At 47.6% G+C, this 27426-nt stretch overlaps 1 protein-coding gene across 4 annotated transcripts in view; it reads right to left on the minus strand.

Annotated features, from left to right (window-relative positions):
* The window catches only part of LOC126199344 (zinc transporter 1), a 300623-nt gene that overhangs the window by 35329 nt on the left and 237868 nt on the right, over nucleotides 1–27426 (minus strand). For 2 of the 4 annotated variants that reach the window (XM_049936203.1, XM_049936200.1), the window contains 6 exons: nucleotides 22987–23170; nucleotides 20818–20942; nucleotides 20212–20309; nucleotides 19069–19322; nucleotides 5380–5639; nucleotides 4794–4905 (listed from right to left, as the gene is read on the minus strand). In XM_049936203.1, the coding sequence (XP_049792160.1) occupies nucleotides 4794–4905; nucleotides 5380–5639; nucleotides 19069–19322; nucleotides 20212–20309; nucleotides 20818–20942; nucleotides 22987–23163 (1026 nt within the window). In that variant the 5' untranslated portion in view covers nucleotides 23164–23170. Of the gene's footprint in view, nucleotides 1–4793; nucleotides 4906–5379; nucleotides 5640–19068; nucleotides 19323–20211; nucleotides 20310–20817; nucleotides 20943–22986; nucleotides 23171–23370; nucleotides 23634–23663; nucleotides 23946–27426 lie in introns of those variants that run through there. The other 2 variants (XM_049936201.1, XM_049936202.1) reach the window with 2 other exon arrangements.

Raw genomic sequence — 27426 nt, forward strand, 5'->3', positions numbered from 1 at the left:
GCGACGAGAGAGAGAGAGAGAGGGGGGGCGACGAGAGAGAGAGAGGGGGGGGGGCGACGAGAGAGAGAGAGGGGGGGCGACGAGAGAGAGAGAGGGGGGGCGACGAGAGAGAGAGAGGGGGGGCGACGAGAGAGAGAGGGGGGGGCGACGAGAGAGAGAGGGGGGGGCGACGAGAGAGAGAGGGGGGGGCGACGAGAGAGAGAGGGGGGGGGCGACGAGAGAGAGAGAGGGGGGGACGAGAGAGAGAGAGGGGGGGCGACGAGAGAGAGAGAGGGGGGGGACGAGAGAGAGAGGGGGGGGCGACGAGAGAGAGAGAGGGGGGGCGACGAGAGAGAGAGGGGGGGCGACGAGAGAGAGAGGGGGGGGACGAGAGAGAGAGGGGGGACGAGAGAGAGGGGGGGCGACGAGAGAGAGAGAGGGGGGGGGGCGACGAGAGAGAGAGAGAGGGGGGGACGAGAGAGAGAGGGGGGGGACGAGAGAGAGAGAGGGGGGACGAGAGAGAGAGAGGGGGGACGAGAGAGAGAGGGGGGGCGACGAGAGAGAGAGAGGAGGGGCGACGAGAGAGAGGGGGGGGCGACGAGAGAGAGGGGGGGACGAGAGAGAGAGGGGGACGAGAGAGAGGGGGGGCGACGAGAGAGAGAGGGGGGGGGGCGACGAGAGAGAGAGGGGGGGCGACGAGAGAGAGAGAGAGGGGGGGCGACGAGAGAGAGAGAGGGGGGGGCGACGAGAGAGAGAGAGAGGGGGGGCGACGAGAGAGAGAGAGAGGGGGGGGCGACGAGAGAGAGAGAGAGGGGGGGCGACGAGAGAGAGAGAGAGGGGGGGGCGACGAGAGAGAGAGGGGGGGCGACGAGAGAGAGAGAGGGGGGGGCGACGAGAGAGAGAGGGGGGGGGGCGACGAGAGAGAGAGAGAGAGGGGGGGCGACGAGAGAGAGAGAGAGAGGGGGGGCGACGAGAGAGAGAGAGGGGGGGCGACGAGAGAGAGAGAGGGGGGGGCGACGAGAGAGAGAGAGGGGGGGGGCGACGAGAGAGAGAGAGGGGGAGTGGCGACGAGATAGGGAGAGGGGGGGCGACGAGAGAGAGAGGGGGGGCGACGAGAGAGAGAGGGGGGGCGACGAGAGAGAGAGGGGGGCGACGAGAGAGAGAGGGGGGGCGACGAGAGAGAGAGGGGGGGCGACGAGAGAGAGAGGGGGGGCGACGAGAGAGAGAGGGGGGGCGACGAGAGAGAGAGGGGGGGCGACGAGAGAGAGAGGGGGGGCGACGAGAGAGAGAGGGGGGGCGACGAGAGAGAGAGGGGGGCGACGAGAGAGAGAGGGGGGCGACGAGAGAGAGAGGGGGGGGGCGACGAGAGAGAGAGAGGGGGGGGGACGAGAGAGAGAGGGGGGCGACGAGAGAGAGAGGGGGGGCGACGAGAGAGAGAGGGGGGCGACGAGAGAGAGGGGGGCGACGAGAGAGAGGGGGGGGCGACGAGAGGGAGAGGGGGGGGCGACGAGAGGGAGAGGGGGGCGACGAGAGAGAGAGGGGGGCGACGAGAGAGAGAGGGGGGGGCGACGAGAGAGAGGGGGGGCGACAAGAGAGAGAGGGGGGCGACGAGAGAGAGAGGGGGGGCGACGAGAGAGGGGGGGCGACGAGAGAGAGGGGGGGGCGACGAGAGAGAGAGGGGGGCGACGAGAGAGAGAGGGGGGGCGACGAGAGAGAGAGAGAGAGAGAGAGAGAGAGAGAGAGAGAGAGAGAGAGAGCGGGGCGACGAGAGAGCGGGGCGACGAGAGAGAGAGAGGGGGGGCGACGAGAGAGAGAGAGAGGGGGGCGACGAGAGAGAGAGAGAGAGAGAGAGAGAGAGAGGGGCGACGAGAGAGAGAGAGAGAGAGAGAGAGAGAGAGGGGCGACGAGAGAGAGAGAGAGGGGGGCGACGAGAGAGAGAGAGAGAGAGGGGGCGACGAGAGAGAGAGAGAGAGGGGCGACGAGAGAGAGAGAGAGAGAGGGGCGACGAGAGAGAGAGAGAGAGGGGCGACGAGAGAGAGAGAGAGAGGGAGAGAGAGAGAGAGAGAGAGAGAGAGGGGGGGGGGGGCGACGAGAGAGAGAGAGAGAGGGGCGACGAGAGAGAGAGAGAGAGAGAGAGAGAGAGAGAGAGAGAGAGGGAGGGGGGCGACGAGAGAGAGAGAGAGAGAGAGAGAGAGAGAGAGAGAGAGGGAGGGGGGCGACGAGAGAGAGAGAGAGAGAGAGAGAGAGAGAGAGAGAGAGGGAGGGGGGGCGACGAGAGAGAGAGAGAGAGAGAGAGAGAGAGAGGGAGGGAGGGAGGGGGGGCGACGAGAGAGAGAGAGAGAGGGAGGGGGGGCGACGAGAGAGAGAGAGAGAGGGGGGGGCGACGAGAGAGAGAGAGAGAGAGAGAGAGGGGGGGCGACGAGAGAGAGAGAGAGAGGGGGGGCGACGAGAGAGAGAGAGAGAGGGGGGGGCGACGAGAGAGAGAGAGAGAGGGGCGACGAGAGAGAGAGAGAGGGGGGGGGGGCGACGAGAGAGAGAGAGAGGGGGGGGCGACGAGAGAGAGAGAGAGGGTGGGGCGACGAGAGAGAGAGAGAGAGGGGCGACGAGAGAGAGAGAGAGGGGCGACGAGAGAGAGAGAGAGAGGGGCGACGAGAGAGAGAGAGAGAGGGGCGACGAGAGAGAGAGAGAGAGGGGCGACGAGAGAGAGAGAGAGAGGGGCGACGAGAGAGAGAGAGAGGGGCGACGAGAGAGAGAGAGAGGGGCGACGAGAGAGAGAGAGAGGGGCGACGAGAGAGAGAGAGAGGGGCGACGAGAGAGAGAGAGAGGGGCGACGAGAGAGAGAGAGAGGGGCGACGAGAGAGAGAGAGGGGGGCGACGAGAGAGAGAGAGGGGGGCGACGAGAGAGAGAGAGGGGGGCGACGAGAGAGAGAGAGGGGGGCGACGAGAGAGAGAGAGGGGGGCGACGAGAGAGAGAGAGAGAGGGGCGACGAGAGAGAGAGAGAGAGGGGCGACGAGAGAGAGAGAGAGAGGGGCGACGAGAGAGAGAGAGAGAGAGAGAGGGGCGACGCGACGAGAGAGAGAGAGGGGGGCGACGAGAGAGAGGGGGGGGCGACGAGAGAGAGAGGGGGGGGGCGACGAGAGAGAGAGAGAGGGGGCGACGAGAGAGAGAGAGGGGGCGACGAGAGAGAGAGAGAGAGGGGCGACGAGAGAGAGAGAGAGAGAGAGGGGTGACGAGAGAGAGAGAGAGAGGGGGGCGACGAGAGAGAGAGAGAGAGAGGGGCGACGAGAGAGAGAGAGGGGCGACGAGAGAGAGAGAGGGGCGACGAGAGAGAGAGAGGGGCGACGAGAGAGAGAGAGGGGCGACGAGAGAGAGATTGGGGTGACGAGAGAGAGAGAGGGGCGACGAGAGAGAGAGGGGCGACGAGAGAGAGGGGAGGGGACCAGGACACTGCGAGGGGAGGAGACCAGAGGGGATGGGGACCAGGACACGGCGTTGGGAGGGGAGGGGAGGGGAGGGGAGGGGATGCGGGCCAGGACATGGCAAGGGGAGGGGACTGTGGCAGTCAGGGTTGGTGAAGGGGACAGACAGACACAGCGTGGGGAGGAGGAAACGGACATGGAAAGAGGAGCAACAGGAGGGGGAGAAGCAAATGGACAAGGCGAGAGGAGTGTGAGGAGCATAGGAGGAAACAGACACAGCGAGAGGAGGGGAGGAGAAAATGGAATCGAGGGGAGGAGGGAATGATCTCAAGCACAGGATCATAATCTATTGTAGTTGCTGAGAAAGCTTCTCCTTAACAGTAATTTTTAAGCAAGATATTCTATAGCTGTACTTATCACCACCACCGTCTTAACAGCAGTGCTTTCACGTACATGTTTCACATTTTCAAAGCTAGTGATATGTTCAGTATCTCCCTGCTGTATTTAATTGTCCATGATTCGACCCTTGCTCGGTTTTGGACAGGAACATTAGGATCTTTCTAATTGACTAACACACTAAAAAATGTATCAATGTAGCACCTTTGACCCTTTCCTTTAAGTACTTCAATGAAAAGCTTTGTTTTAACCTTGAGACTTGTAATCTAAATTTACACTAAAGCTCCTTACATGCATCATGCCTGAGGCAATTTGTAATCTGTGGCATTCAATTGTGGTGGCCCAATGAAGCATGGAATATGATATGCCACACTACCCAGGAAACACAGCTGCTAATGTTGTTGCTGTCAGATGTTTTGATTTATGAAGTTCAAACTCTGAATGTTCATTTTCAAGAAAATAATTTTTAAGAGTTGGAAACAAGGCTCTATTACATACTGAATCTGAAGTACAGGTGCCCCAATACCCAAGTTCTGAACTGGATCAGCGAAATGTTGAAATGTGTGCTGAACTTTTGTAGTACACAGAGGAAGAAGGAATGAAAATAAGCTAATGCAGCAGTTGCAAGAATCACAGACCTGAAGTTTAATTGCCTTTCATGCTCAGTATAATCAGTAGACCTTGCTCTGTGCACTTTCCTTATGTCTCAACAATATTATGAAACAGACTTTACTCCTCACAATGTAGAGGAGACAGTGAGTTGCAAACAGAGACAATGAAAAGACTGCTATACATTTTAGCTTTTCACCAAAAGGCCTCCTTTTGAAGTAGAAAAGATGCACACATTCTCAAAACAACTAGCACACATATGACCACTGTCTCTGGCAGCTTAGACTGGCCACAATGGTCAGAGACAATAGAGTGTGAGTGTTTGTGTGTTTTAACATAGGTTAGTTTATGGTTCACCATGAAATTACTCAATATAAAAGTTAACTTACATCATTGATTTCTATAAATTCTGGCTGAATAGTTGTTGAATGGATGCCTTCATTATGAAAGAATTCCTTCACTTTTTCAGCTATCTTCATATATTCTGAAAGATTTCTACACCTGAAACACAAGTCTTTACTGAAGTACATGCAACATGAAATGTGAGTAATGTCATTATATTACTCCAAATATCTTTCAATAGTGTCACTTATATGAACTACTTACCCCACCTGTACAACACCACCAGAGGACATGCAAAACAAATTATAGAATCAATGGAAGTCATTTTTCAGGCGCTCTAGGTATATAAGTGTGCATGAAATTTTTGTGGCAGATGATGGGGGGCTGAGGAGGGGGATAGTGGGGAGGGGAGTGAAAGATAGGAAAAGTGTGGGAATTTTAACAAACACCTGAGGTCATTTTCCAGATATGCACACCTGCATTTCACTAACGACTGCTCAATAATGATACACAAACATTCTGTCACCCATCATTTGTAATGTATATTCATACTCCTCCTCCCACTTCTTCATGTACTTCCAAATTATATGGGACTGGGTTAATGTGCATCACGTAATGAAGGCAATATCCTACCTGATATGTGCTGAAGCAATTATGCGATCACCAGCAAGCTGCCAGACATGGAACTCATGAACCGCAAGTACACCATCCACCTTATCAAGTAGTCTTCGTTGGATAGCATCCACCTGGATGTGTGTTGGCACTGTCTGCAGTAAAATCAGAGCAGATTCCTGGAGAAGAGGCCACACTGATCGCAGGATTAGTACCACCAGAAGTAAACTAAGTGCCGGATCCAAATAAAATTTGTAACTCCAGGATGTCAGGTAAACAACCTGCAGAAAAACAGAAAATCAGTAACAATTTAATATTCAGAGCATATACTATTAACTGGTTATCAATACCTACGAGATATGTAAATAAGGTGGCAATGGCATGGAAAGGGACCACGTTACTTACTTACCATGCACTTTAATACACTGAAGTGCCAAAGAAACTGGTATAGGCATGTGTATTCTAATACAGAGATACATAAACAAGAAGAATACAGCACTGCAGTCAGCAACACCTCTATAAGACAACAAGTGTCTGCCACAGTTGTTAGCTCAGTTACTGCTGCTAAAATGCTAGGTAATCCAAGATTTAAATGTGTTTGAATGAAGTGTTATAGTCGGCACACAAGCAATGGGACACAGCATCTCTGAGGTAGCCATGAAGTGGGAATTTTCCCAGACAACCATTTCATGAGTGTACCATGAATATCAGGAATCTCCGACATCGCTGCAGCCGGAAAATGATCTTACAAGAACAGGGCCAATGACAACTGAAGAGAATATTCAACGTGACCAAAGTGCAACACTTCTGCAAACTGCTGCAGATTTCAATGCTGAGCCTTCAACAACTGTCAGTGTGCGAACCATTCAATGAAACATGATTGATATCAGCTTTCGGAGCTGAAGGCCCAACATGTACCCCTGATGGCTGATGACTGATGACTGCACAACACAAAGCTTTACGCCTTGCCTAGGCCTATCAACACCGACATTTGACTGTTGATGACTAGAAACATGTTGCCTGGCCAGACAAGTCTCGTTTCAAATTGTATCAAGTGGATGGACGCGTATAGGTATGGAGACAACCTCATGAATCCATGGACACTGCATGTCACCAAGGGACTGTTCAAGCTGGTGGAGGCTCTGTAATGGAGTGGCGCATGTGCAGTTTGAGTGATGTGGGAGCCCTGAAATGTCTAGATACAACTGACAGGTGACTCAAATGCAAGCATCCTGTCTGATCTCCTGCATCCGTTCATGTCCATTGTGCATTCTGACGGACTTGGGCAATCCCAGCAGGACAATGCGACACTCCACACTTCCGGAACTGCTAGAGTCACTCCAGGAACACTCTTCTGAGTTTAAACACTTCCAATTGCCTCCAGCCTCTCCAGACATCTACATTATTAAGCACATCTGGGATGCCTTGCAATGTGTTGTTCACAAGAGATCTCCACCCCCTCGCACTCTTACAGGTTTATGGACAGCCCTTCAGAATTCATGGTGCCAAAGGTTAGTTGAGTCCATGTCATGTCCTGTTGCAGCACTTCTCCATGGTCGCGGGGACCCTAAACGATATTAGGCAGCCCAGTATCTTTGGCTCTTCAATGTATATAGATTAATGAATTTAACACTCAGAAAATACAGTTTTTAATATCTTGGACTTTTGTATACACTGACGAGCCAAAAAACTATGACCACTGCCAACGCAACATTGGATGCCGCCTTGTGGCTTTGCGGGCACTTGGCGCAGTGACGAAAGTATGCAATTGGAGCAGACATGGATAGTGGATCTGCCTAGTGAAGATACGGGCTGAAAATGGGGAAATCCATTGAGCTAAGTGACTCTGACAAAGGACAGATTATTATTACACACTGCCTGAGAATGAGTATCTCAAGAAGAGGGAAGCTGATTGAATGTTCACATGCTATTTTTGTGAGCATCTACAGAAAGATGTAGGAGAATAGCGGAACTACCACTAGGCGCTAAATGGTTGGACACCCACAACTCTCCACAGAACACGGAGTTCGGAGGCTTGCCTGCTCTGTAAAGTACGAGAAATGGTGATCTGTGGCATCTCTGCTGAAAGAGCACAATGCCAGTGCATGCCCAAGTGTTTCGGAACACACCGTTCATCATAAATTGTTGAATATGGAGCTCTGCAGCAAACCATCCCTATGTGTTCATATGTTGAACCAACATCATCATCAGCTACGATTGTATTGGGCAATGAGACCACTGGGATTCAAGCGCCCATCAGTGGAAATGTGTCATTTATTCAGGGAATCACATTTCGGCCACAAACACTGTCATCAAGGCGAACGGCGGGTGGAAATATGCCACATGCCATGGACACAGGCTGGTGTGAGCAGTATTATACTATGGGAGACATTCTCCTACACTTGCATGGGGCCTGTAGTAATAATCGAAGACATGCTCACAAGCTGCGAACCACCTTCATCCCTTCCTTCATCCCCGATGTCATCCTGACACTGATGTCATCTTTCAGCAGTATAAATGTCTGTGTCTCACAGAAAGAACTGTGCTACAGTGGTTTGAGGAGCATTATAGTGAACTCATGTTGATGTCTCAGTGACCAAATTTGCCTGATGTAAATTCCATGGAAGCCATCTGGGTCACTACCAGGAACCATCGCCACATATGCAAATTTGCGGCTCATTATTTTCATGAATTACATGACTTGTGCATAAACACCTAATGGCACATATTTCCACAATCCTACCTACAAGCAGTTGGATCCCAGACATGCAGAACCAGAGATGTATTCCATTCCAAAGAAGGGCAAACAAGCTATTAAGTGGGTGGTCATAATGTTTAGGCTCAGCAGTGTAATTTTCTACCATGAAAGACTAATCCTATAATAGCTCAGCTAGACACTGCTTGAAGTGGGCTAATACACAAGTTTGTGCAGTTAACAGTTAAAAACCAATTGAAATTAATATGAATACAAATAAAGACGGCATTACATCTAATAGCATGAATGCTATGTACAGAATAGTTTAAATATCAGAGAGACAGTGGCATTACACCAGTAATTTTCCAGATAAACACCAAGTATTCCTTTATGTTATCTGTAGTTCTGGCAAGAGCAGAAACTGACTTCCTGATATTAACTGCTCTAGACATATTCCAATTCAAAACAATGTTTGTTGCTATCCTGCAGTGCAAATATGGCAAGTGATAACCGAAAGTCATTAAGCTCAGATCAACACTGAATTTCACTAAGCTAAGTGGGATGTGAATACAAAACATAAAAGTTTCTTCAACCGATGGATGTGAATTATTGGAGGGATTAAATATGAGGTTTGTCCGGAAAATACGTATTAAAGTTGAATAATGTCTTTATGTTACAAGTTGCAGTCACCGCCACGTGGGACTACTGCTGTAATCAATCCTATCAACGCTCAGATCGAGTCAGAGCACTCTGCGTGAAGGTGGGAGTGTGCGGCAGCTTGTGGACAGTTACCCTTTCTCACCTGCCGTCGGCATGGAGCTCTCTCGGATTGAGGAACAGTGCGTCAACATCAAGTTTCTTGCAAAGCTAGGCAAGAATGGCCGTGAGATGTTTGAGTGTTTGAAACAGGTTTATGGAGACAATTCTCTGAAGGAACCAACCGTGAACAAGTGGTTAAAAAGGTTCCGGGATGGCTGAGAAGATGTGAACGATGACCCTCGCCCAGGACGCCCGTCGAAATAGAGCTCCGACGCAAATGTTGAACGAATTCGGGCTTGTGTTCTTAAAGACCGTAGATTGACAGTCAGAATGATTGCTGACGAGCTGTCAATACCCAAAACAATCGTTCACGAAATCCTGACACAAAAACTTTAAATGAAGAAATTGTGTGTGAAAATCGTACCGAAGCTCTTGACGTCAGAACAGAAAGCAAAAAGGGTTGAGTGCTGTGAGGATTGGTTGGAAGCAGAGGAACGAGGGGACTCTCAACCGAGTCATCACTGGAGACGAGTCCTGGTTTTACGAATTCGATGTGGAGCTCAAATCTCAAAGCAAGGAATGGGAACTAACAGGAGAACCGAGAACAAAAATGTCACGAAAATCAAAGTCCAATGTGAAGACAATATTGATTTTTTCTTTGATTCTAGGGGCATTGTTCACAAGGAATTTGTCCCTCCCAGCCAGAGAGTGAACGGAAATTTTTACGTTGAAGTTCTGACATGCCTCAGAGTTCGTGTGGCCCGAGTTCGACCGGAGATGGCAAAAGGGGGCAGGTGGATCCTTCATCACGACAATGCGCCCGCTCATACGTCGCTCATTGTGCGCGAGCTTTTGGCCCAAAGCTCAATCCGGTGACAGACCACCCGCCTTATTCACCCGATTTAGCCCCGTGTGACTACTTCATGTTCCCGAAATGCAAAATGGTGCTTCAGGGGCGGCACTTGGGAGATGCGGAAGACATCAAGGCGAAAATGACACGGCAACTGAACATCATCACGAACTGAAGACTTTCAGCAATGTTATTAACAGTGGAAACGGCATTGGCAGAAGTGTATCGCATCTCAGGGCGAGTACTTTGAAGGAGACCATATTGTAATACCTGAATAATTGTAAAATAAAGTTATTATTCAACTTTTATATGTATTTTCCAGACAAACCTCGTATACGCTAATGTTAATGGGACAGCTAGATTATCATTTTTTTTACTGGCCTTTATCCCATATCTTCAAAGGGTCAACATGTTACTCTATTGGGTGATAGTGGCAGAGTATAGCCCTATGCCTGAACCTTTCATCTGGAAGTGGTCTGCTAATGCACACAGTTATCCAAGTGGACAGTGGGACTAGAATAACTGCCTACAAAAACAAAATGCTCACAATAACCATTTCACTGGTACTATGAACAACTTGTAACAAAGCTGCTGTTATAGTTTTAACTCTTCACACACCTTCAGTGTATGACAATACTCCATTTAATGGCAGGTGTAAAGATAATCACTCACCTTAAGTTGAGACTGAGTCATCAACAGGCACATAAACAAGATAAAGCCCACCAACTCTGAAGTGAATAGAAGGTAGGAGACGAGGTACTGGCAGAAGTAAAGCTGTGAGTACCGGGCGTGAGTCGTGCTTCGGTAGCTCAGTTGGTAGAGCACTTGCCCGCGAAAGGCAAAGGTCCCAAGTTCGAGTCTCGGTCGGGCACACAGTTTTAATCTGCCAGGAAGTTTCTGAAGTGAATAGTTACCTTTAGTCTCTCCTTCGTACTCTTCCTCTTGCTGGTTGGTCGAGACCATAGTTTGGCTTGGTAGGTACTAAAGTACCTGCCAATAAACAGATTGAAACACTTCCCCGCAATACACAGACTGCATCAAAGTGACACTGATATCAACTATATATTTACAAATAATGTGGTGCTTAATTAATTATGTCACCAAACATAACCCTACAAAACAGAGGTGCAACTACTGACAACCTATGATACTGTGCACTGTCCAAACAATGAACTTCCAGACTTAAGTTCTCCCTTCAAAAATGATCACTTTGCTGTCCGTAACAATGGACCAAGCATTGTCAGTGTTCTTGTGATACACTGTACAGCTATTGTTAATTTAATCTTTAACAGTACTGTATATTATATTTTGATTAAAGTAGCTTATTAACATTTGAGAGTGTCTAAAAGGTAAATCCCAGATGCCACCAAACCATAATCGTTTCCTGGGCTTCAAGAGCTTGGTGTGTTGTATGCTTGGTAAAGAGCTTGCTGTGTAGTATGCTTGAAGGTATACATACAATCATGTTCTGTATAATAGGTTTTGCAATGACAGGTGACTGGTTGCCATCCTGGATCTTGGGGGGGGGGGGGGGGGGGGGGGCGAGTGAAATCTCTGCAGAGCGAAAAAAGTGCATCAACCAGAAATGGAGAAGCCACTTGCCACTGGGCAGTTACTATTTTTTCAGTATCAGTTTCAATTTGCACAAATGATTACTAGTTTTGATTTATTAATGATGATACTTATATCAATGAACAATATTTGAAAGTATGCACTTGAGTAAATAACAGACTGAATATTTTTTATTTTTTTCAAAATTTTCAAAAATCATAGTTCATTAGTGGAACATCAACAATTTTTGTAAAATAAGTCAGTCAAATGCAGAAAATAGCTCTGTACCGGATGTGCAACAGGATTCAGTGATATCTAACATATTACTAAACACACTGTGTTGTACAGAACAATGGGTACACGGGAAAGTGTAGTGTTTGTCCAAATAGCTTACCACTTCTAAATTAATTTTAGGATGTTGGTTGGCTGATTGGTTGGTTTAGGAGGGGAGGAAAGGGATCAAACTGCGAGGTCATCAGTCCCTTGTTCCCAGTAGAACAATTACGCAAGGGAAAGAAGATAACAAAGAAGACGTATGGCACAATAACACGAGAAAGGAAGAACCAGAAGAACGGTTGAAGGACAACAAACACTACAATGGACACAACAGGACTAGATAACCACAGAGAGATGCAAGAAGCAGGGAGAGGAGATTAAAAACAAGAAAGCAGATTACCATGGCTGGCTGGCCGTGAGAATAAAAAAGGAGAAGCCAGCCACTCTGCAACACACTAAAACCTCCACCCTAAAAGCCCTCGGCTGGAGGACACAGAGGGACAAAGGACATGTGCTAAAACTCAGATCAAACAATAAAACCCACCCTCACAAATAAAATCTAAAACTAAAGGTGCTGTTGAGGCACTGTCGTTCCACACCAAAGGGAGGGTGCTCGGAAGTTAGAAGTCCACCGCAGAGGGGCTAAAAGTGAGCAGTCCAGCAAGAGGTGGGGGCCACAGCAACACTTAGGTGAGTCCTCACGATGGAGGAGGTAACCATGTGTGAGCCATGTACGGCCAATGTGCAGCTGATAAAGGACAACTGATTCCCTGCAAGAAGCCCACACAGAAGACTTCCACACATTCACAGTCTCCTTAATGACATGCAGTTTGTTGTGCACACTGTTATGCTATTCCGTCTCCCAAAGCCAAAAACCCTTGCAGCATAAGACAGAACGCAAGTCAGCTTCAGAGATCCCCATCGCCAGGAGCGGTTTGGGCGTAGTCTGTTTGGCCAGCCTGTCAGCAAGTTCGTTGCCTGGGATTCCAAGGTGTCCTATGGTCCACACAAACACCACTGAATGACTAGAGATGGACTCCTGGATGTTCGCTACCAAAGGATGGTGAGGGTAGCACTGGTCAACAGCTTGTAAGCTGCTCAGGGAGTTGGAACAGAGAAAAAATGCCTCACCAGAACAGGAACAGATGTACTGAACTGCATGAGATATAGCCACAAGCTCTGCAGTGAAAACACTGCAGCCAGTGGGCAAGGAATGCTGTTCAATGTGGTCTCTGGGGACATAGGCGAAGCCAACATTACCATCAACCATCAAGCCATCGGTGTAAACAACTTCAGAGCCCCAGAACACGTCAAGAATCAAGAGGAAGTGACAGCAGAGAACAGTGGGGTTAACAGATTCCTTAGGACGATGCAAATGATCCAGACTAAGCTTTGGCCAAGGTGTTCACCATGGAGGTGTACATGAATGGACCTCAAGTAGAGGTGGCAAAGGGAAGGACTCCAGTTCAGAGAGAAGGGATAGCACGCGAATCGCAATCGTGAGCCCTGACCTGGGCCGCCAATGTGGGAGATGAACTGCCATGGGTGGAAAAAGGAGATGGTAATTCGAATGCTCAGGAGAAGTATGATTGTGTGTAATATAAGTGGTGAGCAGTCATGCACATCAAATCAGCAAAGGAGGGACTTCATCACCGGACTCATTCTAAAAGCTCCCGTCACTAGTCTAACACCACAGTGGTGCACTGGGTCAAGGAAACGCAATGCTGAGAGCGCCACAGAACCATAGACCAGACTCCCATAGTGAAGGCAGGATTGAAAAGGGGCTTTGTAGAGCTGCAGCAGCTTAGAGCAATCTGCACCCCAGTTGGTGTTGCTCAGGCACCGGAGCGCATTGATGTGCTGCCAGCACTACCGCTTAACTAGACGAAGGTGAGGTAGACAAATCAATGGGGCATTGAAAACAAGTCCTAAGAATCAATACGTCTCCACTACAGTGAGTGGATTGTCATTAAGATAAAGTTCAGGTTCCGGATGAACAGTACAACGTCGACAGAAGTGCACGGCACACGACTTCGTGGCTGAACACTGGAAGCTGTGGGCTAGAGCCCATGACTGCGCCTTATGAATGGCTCCCTGTACGTGCCGCTCAGTGATACCAGTACTGGAGGAGCAACACAAAATGCAGAATTCATCCGCATACAGAGAAGGGGAGACCGACGGCCCTACACCTGCTGCTAGGCCATTGAAGGCCACTAAAAATAGACATACACTCAATACACTAGCCTGCGGTACGCCATTCCTGAATAAGGGGAAGGGAGGGGGGGGGGGGGGGAACTATGGGAAGCACCAACTTGGACACGGAATGTACGGGGCGACAGGAAATTTTGGATAAAAATCGGGAGCAGGCCGCAGAAACCCCACTCATACAACGTGGCAAGGATATGATGTCACCAGGTCATGTCGTATGCTTTACATAAGTCAGAAAAGACAGCAACCAGATGTTGGCATCTGGAAAAGGCTGTTCCGATGGCAGACTCGAGGTAAACAAAATTATAAGTGGTAGAGTGAACCTGGCGGAAGCCGCCCTGACATGGAGCCAGTAGGCCACGTGACTCCAGGGCCCAACCCAACCACCGACACCATCTGTTCCAGCAGCTTACAAAGAACATTGGTGAGACTGATGGGCCAATAGCTATCCACATCAAATGGATTTTTACCGGGTTTTACCACCGGAATGATGGTGCTCTCCCACCACTGTGATGGAAAGATGCCATCGCACCAGATCCAGTTGAAGATAATGAGGAGATATCGCTTGTAATCGGACTAGAGATGTTTAACCATCTAACTGTGGATCCGATCCAGCCCAGTAGCTGTGTCGAGGCAATGTGCAAGGGCACTGAGGATCTCCCACGCTGTAAATGGAGGGTTATAGAGTTAACTGTGGCATGTATTGAATAAGGGGACTTTGCTTTCCATCTGCCGTTTGAGGGAGCAAAAGGCTGGGGGGTTGTTCTCCGACCTCTCCCAACACTCCAGTTTCCATCGTTTTATAAGCACGTGAATGCAGGCAAGGTGTTCTAGGGAAGGGTGCTGCTTATGTCACTGTAGAGCTTGCAGACGCTCATTAATTGCCTCAGATATTTCCGGAGACCACCAAGGGATTGTCTTTCACTGGGGGCACCCTAGAGAACGAGGGATCGCGTTTTCCACCGCATAAATTATCGTTGTACTGACCTGATCAATCACAACATTGGTGGCACCACATGGGGGAGATTCAATAGTGACAGTAGAGGTGAAGGCTACCCAGTCTGCATTGTTTAAAGCCCATCTGGGTAGGCGTCTGTGGGCATGACACCAGAGGACTGACAGGAAGATGGGGAAGTGGTCACTACCACACAGGTCGTAGTGTGCTCTCCAGTGGATAGATGGGAGAAGTCCTGGACTGCAAATTGATAAATCAATGGCCAAGTAACTACCATGAGCCACACTGATACATGTGCCAGCCCCAGTATTTAAGAGGCAGAGGTCGAGTTGGGACAGTAAATTTTTGGTAACTACCATGGCCAGTAAGCATGGTGCTACCCCACAAAGGGTTATGGGCGTTAAGATCTCCCAAAAGTAGGAAAGGTTTAGGGACCTGATCAATCAGTGCAGCCAACAAGTTCAGGGGTACCGCACCATCTGGAGGGAGATACACGTTGCACACAGTTATTTCCAGTTGTCCGTACCATGAAAGCCACAGCTTCAACAGAAGTTTGAATGGGCACAGGTTCACTACATACCGAGTTCAGGACATAAATGCAAAGTCCACCTGACACTATTATATTCACTATGATTCTTGTAATATCTTTTAGCTGCAAAGGGTAGGGGTCCGCATTACTGGGAACCTAGTTTCCTGGAGAGCAATGCAGAAAGTAGGTGTAAAGCTAAACAGTTGCCATAGCTCAGCCAGATGGTGGAAAAAGCCACCACAATTCCACTGGGGGATGATGTGATCGTGAGGCTGGGAAGGCCTGAAGCACTCAATGAGGTAGTCAATGCCTCAGGGTCACCTGCTACCACCTACTTATTTCCTGAACAGGCTACATCCATTGTGTCTGAGGGTCTGGCCAGATCTAGGTCCTCAGCAGACACCAGAATCTTCACCTCATCCTCAGACGCAGACCTTGTAGGCAGCAGTTGTGTGGGTACCACAGCAATTCCCTTGGTCTTGGGGGGGGGGGGGGGGGGGGGTTCTTTTTGGATTTCTCTCACTGATCCTTGGGTTTCTCTGGCTGGGAGGGCTTCACTGATTCATTCTCCTGGACTGAGGATGATTATGAAGCCCTACGACTAGCTTCTTTTGGGCACTTCAGCCACTGGCGGATGTTATCTTGCCCACTAACAGAAACCTGGAAAGGGAGTAACCAACGGACCTCTTCCTAGCGAGAGGAGCTGAAGACGACTTACGCTTCTCCAGCTTTCAAGTGGGAACTGGTGTATCCGATGGTTGGGGGACAGTGCTCCTGAGGTTGGTGGTGCGGGAGAAACAGGCAGGGAAATGCTGCCCACCCTCAAGGGGGCAGCTGTAGTCTTCCAATTCTGAGAGCCGACTGGAACTCATGGAACTGATGGGGCTACAACTGTTCTCGTAGCGGCGGCGTAAGAGGTGGTCATAGCCACAGGACATTGGTAATCAAATTTCCTCTTGGCCTCAGTGTAGATCAGTCGGTCCAGAGTCTTGTATTCCAGGATTTTCCTTTCTCGCTGTAAAATCCTGCAGCCTGGTGAGCCAGGGGAATGATGCTCTCCGCAGTTGACACAGATGGGAGGCGGGGCACATTGAGTATTGGGATGGGAGGACATCCACAATCTTGACATGTGATGCTGGAAGTACAGCAGGAAGACATATGGCTGAACTTCCAGCACTTAAGGCACCACATTGGGGGATGGATATATGGCTAGACATCACAGCGGTAGACCATCATCTTGACCTTCTCAGGTAATGTGTCACTCTATAAGGCCAAGATGAAGGCACTGGTGGCAACATGATTATCCCTCGGACCCCGATGGATACACCGGATAAAATGTACTCCTCATCACTCTAAGTTGGCGTGCAGTTCATCGTCAGACTGCAAAAGAAGGTCCTTGTGGAATATAACACCCTGGATCACATTTAAGTTCTTATGAGGTGTGATGGTAACAGAAACATCCCCCAACTTGTCACAATCGAGTAATGCCCATGACTGGGCAGTCGATGCCGTTTTTATCAAGCCTGACCTTGACCACATTTTGGACAAGCCCTCCACCTCCCCAAACTTGTCCTCTAAATGCTCTACAAAAAACTGAGGCTTCATGGAAACAAAGCAGTCCCCGTCAGTTCTCGTACATATGAGGTACTGGGGTGAACAAGGTTCGCTGCCATCCTTAGCCTGGCGTTTGTCCCATGGTGTGGCCAGGGAGGGGAACAATTTAGTATCTTACTTCCTTGCATTGTACTGAGACTTGGAATACTTAGAGACTGCTGGCGTTTGATCACCAGTAAGTAATGATGAGGTACCCTTCATCGCGCACCATCCGGCTTGATGCCACCCACTACAACGAGGACCCTCCTCACGGGCGCCACCCAGCTGCAGCATAGGCCACCTGGCAGGATGGCCATTGCCAGGAGTCCCGATGCCCCAGGGTGACTGGCATCTACTCCTTGGCAGACGTGGGGAGTTAACGGTGCAGTCATCAGCAGAGCGATCCCTGTCTAGTCAGGGGGCTAAAACTGACAGGGTACATGGCGGCCCCACCACAATGGACTGGCTACCATGCTGGATATGAAGTGCAAAGAAGTCCATGGTCATCATCAGCGCAGGAAACGACACTGTAGAGTGGGTGAAGGCAAACGCACCCAGGAAACTTTCCTCGCTCAGGAGATGGGAGGATGTGAAGGACTGCAATGCCATGACAAGAAAGTGGGCTAAAGATCTCAATGCACGATGGACATGATGCACCATGTGAGGCGTCCTTCCCCAATTGGCTTCCTCTTCACGAAAATTTTGAGAAATGGAGAACAAACCCTACAGGGGACCATCACATAAAGTCCGAAAGGTGACAGGCAGGAACACTTCGGGCCTATTCTAATCCCCAGGCCTGCAGGGAGGACATGGTGACGGCATCACAAACACTGAGTCCCTAGGCAGAGAAAATCCCCAACTCAGCTGGTAATCGAAGCCGGGACCCTGTGATCCAGAGGCAGCAATGCTAGCCACTAGACCACGAGCTGCGGACTTTCAGTATGTGGTATACAAAATACAATGCTTAAAAAGAAGGTTAATACCTAGAAGGCAAGGTCAGATGTGAATGTAACTTCATAAAAGTACACACCATCAGCAGTTATGTAAATGATTAGGGAGACTTTTTCTGTGACAAGCAAAGTGACCATCGGAGTGTATTAGCACTGTTCACATTTATTATTGTTACCGGGCCTCCTAAAGGAAAACACCAGATGTTGGGTGATCACTGTGTCAGACACAGAGATGCTGCATACCCATGCAACTTGGGAGAGGTCCCTTTCTCCCAGTACAAGAATCTAGGATATCACGGACCAGTTACAACAGTTGGGGCCAGCTTGCCCCAGGAAAGGATACAACAGCTTTATAACACCTTTCGCAATGAAATCAGTGCACGAGTCCAGGCTAGACAATATGGAATGTTATACTGATCGGAGACCTCATACTGCCGAGTTCTTTGTAAATTTGACTAGATTTTGTGATCACTGAAACAACATCACAGGCCTTGAAGTTGCATTTCATTTTCTCCTCCCCCTATGGGTGCTTCTCTTTTTTGTCAGGCAGTGCATTTTAGTTAAATTTTAATACTACAGATTATTAGTTTTCTAGTCACTCCCATTCCCATCTCCCAGCTGCCCCCCCCCCCCCCCACCTGTCTCCCCAAAACAAATCTGTAGACCCCGAGTGGGATTTATAATATACTGGATACAAGGGTATGCCATGAAAAGTCCGGTATAGAGCTATTACCATTATTTTATGATTATGACAATTCTTTAAAAAAAAATGTTGACTTTTCACAACTCTTCATTAATCATGTACAATTTTACATTTTTTTAAAAAATTATTTTCAATGTCTATTATAATTTCAAATTTATGTTTGTTAATGTTTTATTTTCATTTATAGATTGGAAGATGACCACTCTGACAGACTAGTAATCATTTGTGTCAATTTGCAATTGAGACATAAAATAATTTTACAGGATTTTTATATCTTTTTTCCCATAGTCAGCTGCAAATAGGCCAGTGAAAGATCCTTAATGCTTAATAATCACTACTGCTGCTGCATTCACAACTACTCCCCTCCACAAACGAAGTTAACTGAAAAATCTTTACTTACAGATGATATTTAGTTTGCTTTGTGCATGCAAGCGCTGAATGCATGAACACCAGACAATATACAACTCGTGCTATTACCAACTGTCAATCACGAAATTATTTAGCTGAGGTATGACTGATAACTGGACCAGTATGATAGGTAACAGCAATTATGGTCAATTAACATCTGCCCAGGTCATACAACTTCTCTCTCTCTTGACAAAAACAAGTCAAAATTTAGAATGAAAACACAGTGAACTTACAGAAGCTGATGCAATGACAATCACTGAGCCAAGAGCATCTGCAAGAACATGAAGAAAAACACCACGCATGTTCATCTGTGATGCCGATGATCTTTTTTCGTGGTGATGTCGCCCTTTCTCTGAAGGGTCAAATGTTTCTTGTGGTGGTTGAAATGTCTCATCGTTCTCATTATCATCAGTTGAGACTAGCTGTGACAACCTGGTATGACTTCGTGAGAGTCCACCATGTGAATGACCATGTCCATGTCCATGTTCTGCAAAAGAAAGAACAATTACTCAACTTTCAGATCTGTATACTACATGCAATATCTATCTATCTCCCCCCCCCCCCCCCCCCAACTTTTCTTCTAGTTGTAAACTGTACTATTAATTTTACTTCTCTCTCTCTCTTATTAGTCATTATTGTGTCATCCTGCCGTCTGTATAGTGAAATCAGTACAAAGTTTACAAATGTATCATCATTAATTGCCTTATTTCCAACACTTTCCTTTCACCTTTATCTCCCTTTGTCCTCACAACCTATGACTCCCTTTAAATACAAGATGAGTGACCTGTCTTTTAAACATTCCCCAAGCCTGTACCTCCTTCCTCTCTGACAAGGAACTAACATTTCCAAAACATAGTAGTTTTTTCTGTGTGTTGACAGTACTTGTAATTTCTCCTGAAGGTTAATCTCACCAACCATAATGTCTCCCAAATGTTTTTACAGTTTTCTCATGTGTCTTCATTTGATACAATAATTTGCTATTTCTGGTGTGAAGCAGTAGATCAACATCTCATTTAAAGTAACATAAAATAAAAGACTAATTTTTAAATGATCTAAACATAGCTGAGAAATTATTTTTTCTTCTTTCTATGTTCGTATGTGTCATCAGGTATTTTTTACATCATTCAGTATCATACTGCATACAGTGACGTCTTTCACAAGGATTAATTTGGACATAAATACGGTCACAGCAAAACTGATATTTCAATTTTTTATCTGGCAAAAGTTTATGAAGCTGTTGAGGGCACCTGCTTGTTAGTTTTCAACAAATTGCTGCAGTAATAAAACAACAGACTTCGTATTGTCACAGTACTCCACTTTATTTAGTTAGAAGAAAATTTAACTGTATTATGGAGTCCAAGAGTTTTTTTACTCACCATGGAACAGGAACAGCCCAATAATATTGACTACCAGTCCAAGAGTTCCTACTATCACTATCAGTTTCGGCTCGTGGATCTCCTCGACCTCTATGAACCTTAAAACAAACAAACAATCAATGTAATTAATGTTTACAGTTGATTCTCTTAAAATAGGTGTACTGGCCAAAAACCACCACCTTCGATGAGCCACTGAACTATAAGGGCCTAAAGTACATCACTGTTGATTGAGAGACTGCAGCATTTATTCTTGCTTCTGACACCTGTTGATCTTATGGCGAGTCAGGTTTATCTATGCTGTAGGCCCACACTGTGTATATGAACATTCACAAAACACTGTCTCATTGGTTTCTCTGATCTTAACTTAAGGATGGGCCTGACAACACTGTATTTTAGGCCCTTACGGTTCTCAGTGCCTCACATCATTTCAAAACTAAAAGGATGCTTTGCCGCCCCCCCCCCCAACACATTAATTTGCTGTGTGCAAACACACACACACACACACACACACACACACACACACACACACAGAGAGAGAGAGAGAGAGAGAGAGAGAGAGAGAGAGAGAGAGAGAGAGAGAGGAGTGGGGGTGGGGTGTACACGTACCTTTTGCAAGCTTCCACAGTAATTGAGAAGCACAGTGCAACAAGAAAAACTGCATTTACTAAAGCTCCTAATACCTCAGCTCTGGCCCATCCAAATGTGTTTTTGGACCACTTTTTTGGCGACATCTGCAATAAAATATTCTCAGTAAGTGTGTGTGGAATGTATGACTAATATTTTCTCAAATTATAATCACTTTCCTATAGCGAAGTCAATGAACAAAGATCCCGACAGCTGTCAGTGATGGTACCAGCTTTCAGCTGAATTTTAAATGGCTGCAGGCGAAACCAGTAGCCAGCTGTGGAGCTGTGACAGCACTGAGGTATTTACACAGGGACATACTCAAAACCACATAACATTCTCAGCCAAGATAAGATGCACAAAGCAGCCACAACAAGCCTATTGTAACCATTGGGAAACTTCTTTCATTGACTTTACTATAGTCACTGCGGCAGGTATATTCCTCAGAAGTATAAAAATTCTACACATCTTCAATGACTAATACAAACTGTGATATTTGTGAATGGCACAGAGAGAGATTGTAATTAACTGCACATCTTGATAAAAAGTATGAAGTAAATCTATAGCAAAATTGTATCTGAGTCCATCTTGATGAAGTTTGCACATAGGCCTACAGATACATCTTAAGATACCTTTCATATTAATTACTAAGCATACTTTGAAAATAATGTACCATACTGACAGTAGGCAATTAAAACCTTGTAACTGCATTTTGTTAAATTTTATGGGAGAACCAAAAAAGATTTCTTAAACAATAAAAGGTGATAAAATGAAGTTAATACACCTAACTATGTAGCACAAGCCTAGTTATTGGCAAATTAGAGAAATCCATGCAGTTTCAGGTCTCTCTTTCATAATGGAGTTACTGGTTACTGGAATTACAATGTTTTCACAGTCAGCTGGAGTTACAAGGTTTTCATTACCTACCATCAATTTATGCTTTCTTTTGGGCTTTTATCATCATCCACCTTTTGGGCTTTTATCATCATCCACCTTTTGGGCTTTTAACATCATCCATATATGTATTAAGTTATTTCATCCACTTTCCCTACTGTTTTCACATTGCAAATTTTTCCAGTAGTTTATTAATTTCAACTGTAAACTTATTTGTTGTTAATTCCCTTATGTAAACACTTTTTAGCATCCTCTGCTTGAGTGGTAAACTTCTGCATCTTGCACTCAGTTCTGCTGCATTTTCCATAATGTTAAGTTTACCTTTATTCAAATTTAGAAAATCTAACGGCAAGAAAACCATTTTTCAGAAATGTTAGGGAAAACTGCAATTCTTGCTGAGTTGATGTGTTCTCTCCAAAATACCACTTGTTTACTAAAACCACACACAAAGGAAGTTCAGTAAAACTACAGAGATATGTTGATATAAAATTACATTGACTACAAAACCAAAGAAAAAAATTCAGAAAGAAAAATTTAGCATTTCAGAATTTTAACAGCAAGACTGCGGTCCACAGTTAATATAGTTAACATCCTCCACTCAAGGCCAATACCTCCAGAGTACACACAGATCCAGTGAATAAACATAGCTAGTGATTTTACATTATGTATCAGTTACTATCTTTAATCTATGGTTAACTTTCTTATGAATTACACTGTACTGCAGTAGGAAACAAGCAGTAGGCCTATTGACAACTGTTTTGCCATAAATAAGCCTCCGTTTTGAGAAACAAGTGAGCTGCATATATTACTAATCTATCTGATATGTTGTAATTTCCTAGGATATCTCTAACTCTACTGCTGCTCATATCCACAATGAATGTACAAAAATATAAAATCTTTCAGATTGAAGCTAGTATCATAAACTTAATCTCTCTGTACATTACATCAATAACCTATTTTCAATATAAGTCTATATCCACATTGACAGTGTTGTGATTGTCTGGTGGCATGAATCATCCCAGTGTTTTTTGTGCTACTACAGGTTTGTCTACATTGTCACTACAAGAAAGGCATCTAGAATATCGCATGAAATGTTGGAACTTTTTATGACAGTGAAAGTTTGGACAGCCAATGAACTGACAAAAACAAACACCTATGGAAGTTTACAAACATAAACTGACAAAAAAATTTTAGTTGCCCATTTAGAGCCGGTACAAGTTTCTGTGTGTATGTGGTCATATCAGAACAATTACTCACCTTAACAGAAAGAAAGGCGACGACTAGAGCAGCTACATCACTCAACATGTGAAAACTGTCAGCAACCAAGGCCATTGAATTCGTCACGTAACCAACAACAATCTCCACCAAGAAGAAGAATGTAGTAAGCCAGAACATGGAAATAAGTCTGCACTTCTTGCCCGTGTACCGCCCCATGATTTATCTGCAAAAGAAGAAAAATAGGATTTACACAGCAGAAAATTGTGCACTGACAACACACAGAACACGAATGGTGTTCACGCCTATGTCTATGATTGCACTATTTCAACCGACGGCAGAATAACCAGCTAAATCAAAGAAATACATGGTAACAAGAATACTGCTCAACAACATTCATCATAGCATTTTCACAAATGCACTAACGTAGACAACTGATAGTCGGAATCTGCAGTGGAAGCTCCAGGTTTGTAGCAGAATGATCAGATAAGCAGTTTACACACTGGCCTAGAATCGGCAATTGTCTCTTAACAGTATTTTCCACGACAGCACGGGGGTAATATTGAACACGATCATCTGTTACAGCAACGAGAAAAATGCGCCAGAACAAGACTGCGATGTCTGACACATCAGCTGCTGCGCGATGTACTCTGAGCACAAACAGACGAATACATTACACAGTCGGCGAAGTTTATGAGAGATAAGCACAGACAGCTCACCGTCTGATGTAACTGTCGACTAACGGCAGATGTTTAGAGCACTCTCCGCTGGAAGCCACAGGCAGCAGGCACTATTCGAGCTACTAGAGGAGGATGCGCGGCAGGCCGCAGTCGGTCATACTGGGGACTGCACGGTTTGTCCGTATAGCGCACGGCACCACAGCTCAGCTGCGGCGTTTGCACACGGCACACGGGTCGGCTCGCGCCTGTTCTCCGTCTTGCCTCCCGGAGCCGGCGCATTTCCGGACAGGGCGAGCCGTCAACCGCCCCCGTCGACGCCGCCGCCGCCGCCGCCGCCGCCGCGAGGCACGTATTGCCCCCACATTCAAAAGCAAACGACGGCGCGGGGAGTGGGGGCGGCGGTGGACGGCTGGCGGAGGCGCGGGGAGGCCGGCGAAGGCCATCCACAAGGCTACTCGCTCCCACCACGGCCAGGTGCAGCGCGCGTCATCGCGTTCTTTCGAACTCGCTTCTGGAACCGCCAATGACTGAGGCAACCGTTGCGGCGTGCTACATCAAGGTACATGCCCACATGGTTTTGATCCGATTCATATTGGCGCGCGCGTCTCTCCCTCTCTCTCTCTCTCTCTCTCTCTATCTCTCTCACACACACACACACACACACACACACACACACTTTTTTCAAGTCAAGGTTCCGGCAATCAATACATTAAATTACGCAGTCAGTAGCGGAATGAACTAGAAGGCTTCCTACGAATGAGAGTTTAGGTGGCTGACCTTCCCACAGTTGTAAAAAATATGAAAACAAATGATAAGCGCCACTTTCGCTTTAGCGCTTTCCTTTGCTCTCTTCATGTGAGCTTCTCCGTTTCGACGTAACATTTCCCTTCTTCGAGTGCCACCGCTCTTTATGACCACTATTTCAACAAGAGGGGCTCCCACGGCCACGAGATTCCTTGTTAGTAATGACGTTGATTTAGGTTAGCTTTGAAACTGTCTTTTTCTGTGACCTCCAACAACGCAACCACTGCCAGCAAATTGAGAGCAAAATCATACGAGGGCTATTCAGAAAGTAGGGAACGTTTCCGTCTGACGCCCCAGGCGCGCGCCGATGGCGTATATTTTGGTAGCTCGGCAGCTCAGTCAGCATCCATCCGCGACAGCGGGAACGTCTCTGCGCGTCTGGTTTTTTCGATATTCGAATCTGAAATGTGCGCTGCAATCGAAAACCTCGCCACTTGTGAGGTGCGGTCTGTGATACGGTTTTTGTTGGCAAAAAACCTAAACCCTAGAGAAATTTATCGTGAACTGTGCGAAGTATACGGAAACACGTAATGAGTGAATGTTCTGTCCGGAAATGGTGCATTCGGTTTAAAAGAGTGGACGCCCGAGCATTCTGACTGACGATCTTGTCGCTAAAGTTGATGTAACAATTCGTGAAAACCGTCGCTTCACAATAACGGAGCTTTCGCTTTCTTTTCCACAAGTTTCACGGATTTTGCTGTTTGAACTTGTCACTCAAAAGCTAGGCTACCACAAATTTTGTGCACGATGGGTGCCCAAAATGCTTACAGAGCACCATAAATAACAGCAAAAGGGGCCAGCGTTGACATTTCTGGAGGCCTATCACAAACATGGTGATTCATTACTGGATCGAATCGTAACCGGTGACGAGACTTGCGTGAAACAAGTCAATTGCGAGACAAAAACAAAATTACAGTCCATGGAGTGGGCGCACACAAGGTCCCTCCCCCCTCCCAAAAAAAAACCAAGAAAATGTTTTCAAACCTTGTCAGCAAGGAAGTTGATGGCGACAGTGTTTTGGGATACGCAAGGCGTGCTTCTTATTGATTCTCTCTATCGTGGAGCAACCATAAATTCTTCCCAGTACTGTCAAACTTTGCACAGCCTTAGAATAGCAGTTCAAAACAAACGCCGAGGAAGCTGACGTCCAAAAGTTTTTTTTTTTTTTTTTTTTTGTTTTTTGCACGGCAATGCCCGACCTCACACGGAAAACCGCACTGAAGAACTCCTTAATTCATTCAAATGGGAAATTTTCCCTCATCCGCCCTACAGCCCCGATCTTGCACCAATTACTTCCACATGTTTCTCAAGATGAAGAACTGGCTTGCAACGCAGCGCTTTGATGACGACGCGGAACTCCAGGCGGGCGTGACTCACTGGGTGAAGTATCAGGCGGCAGAATTTTACGACGAAGGTCTTTCAAAGCATGTCCACCGCTATGGTAAGTGCCTCGATGTGTTTGGTGACTATGTGGGAAAGTAGTATGTCAGTCGCTCTTTCAGATGTACACTCCTGGAAATGGAAAAAACAACACATTGACAACGGTGTGTCAGACCCACCATACTTGCTCCGGACACTGCGAGAGGGCTGTACAAGCAATGATCACACGCACGGCACAGCGGACACACCAGGAACCACGGTGTTGGCCGTCGAATGGCGCTAGCTGCGCAGAATTTGTGCACCGCCGCCGTCAGTGTCAGCCAGTTTGCCGTGGCATACGAAGCTCCATCGCAGTCTTTAACACTGGTAGCATGCCGCGACAGCGTGGACGTGAACCGTATGTGCAGTTGACGGACTTTGAGCGAGGGCGTATAGTGGGCATGCGGGAGGCCGGGTGGACGTACCGCCGAATTGCTCAACACGTGGGGCGTGAGGTCTCCACAGTACATCGATGTTGTCGCCAGTGGTCGGCGGAAGGTGCACGTGCCCGTCGACCTGGGACCGGACCGCAGCGACGCACGGATGCACGCCAAGACCGTAGGATCCTACGCAGTGCCGTAGGGGACCGCACCGCCACTTCCCAGCAAATTAGGGACACTGTTGCTCCTGGGGTATCGGCGAGGACCATTCGCAACCGTCTCTATGAAGCTGGGCTACGGTCCCGCACACCGTTAGGCCGTCTTCCGCTCACGCCCCAACATCGTGCAGCCCGCCTCCAGTGGTGTCGCGACAGGCGTGAATGGAGGGACGAATGGAGACGTGTCGTCTTCAGCGATGAGAGTCGCTTCTGCCTTGGTGCCAATGATGGTCGTATGCGTGTTTGGCGCCGTGCAGGTGAGCGCCACAATCAGGACTGCATACGACCGAGGCACACAGGGCCAACACCCGGCATCATGGTGTGGGGAGCGATCTCCTACACTGGCCGTACACCACTGGTGATCGTCGAGGGGACACTGAATAGTGCACGGTACATCCAAACCGTCATCGAACCCATCGTTCTACCATTCCTAGACCGGCAAGGGAACTTGCTGTTCCAACAGGACAATGCACGTCCGCATGTATCCCGTGCCACACAACGTGCTCTAGAAGGTGTAAGTCAACTACCCTGGCCAGCAAGATCTCCGGATCTGTCCCCCATTGAGCATGTTTGGGACTGGATGAAGCGTCGTCTCACGCGGTCTGCACGTCCAGCACGAACGCTGGTCCAACTGAGGCGCCAGGTGGAAATGGCATGACAAGCCGTTCCACAGGACTACATCCAGCATCTCTACGATCGTCTCCATGGGAGAATAGCAGCCTGCATTGCTGCGAAAGGTGGATATACACTATACTAGTGCCGACATTGTGCATGCTCTGTTGCCTGTGTCTATTTGCCTGTGGTTCTGTCAGTGTGATCATGTGATGTATCTGACCCCAGGAATGTGTCAATAAAGTTTCCCCTTCCTGGGACAATGAATTCACGGTGTTCTTATTTCAATTTCCAGGAGTGTAGAAGGCTCAGTCAACATCGATTCCCTGAAACTGATACCAGTGAATGAGGACATAATACATCGAAATA

Source organism: Schistocerca nitens, chromosome 8 (genome assembly GCF_023898315.1).
Source record: "Schistocerca nitens isolate TAMUIC-IGC-003100 chromosome 8, iqSchNite1.1, whole genome shotgun sequence".
Lineage (NCBI taxonomy): Eukaryota > Metazoa > Arthropoda > Insecta > Orthoptera > Acrididae > Schistocerca > Schistocerca nitens.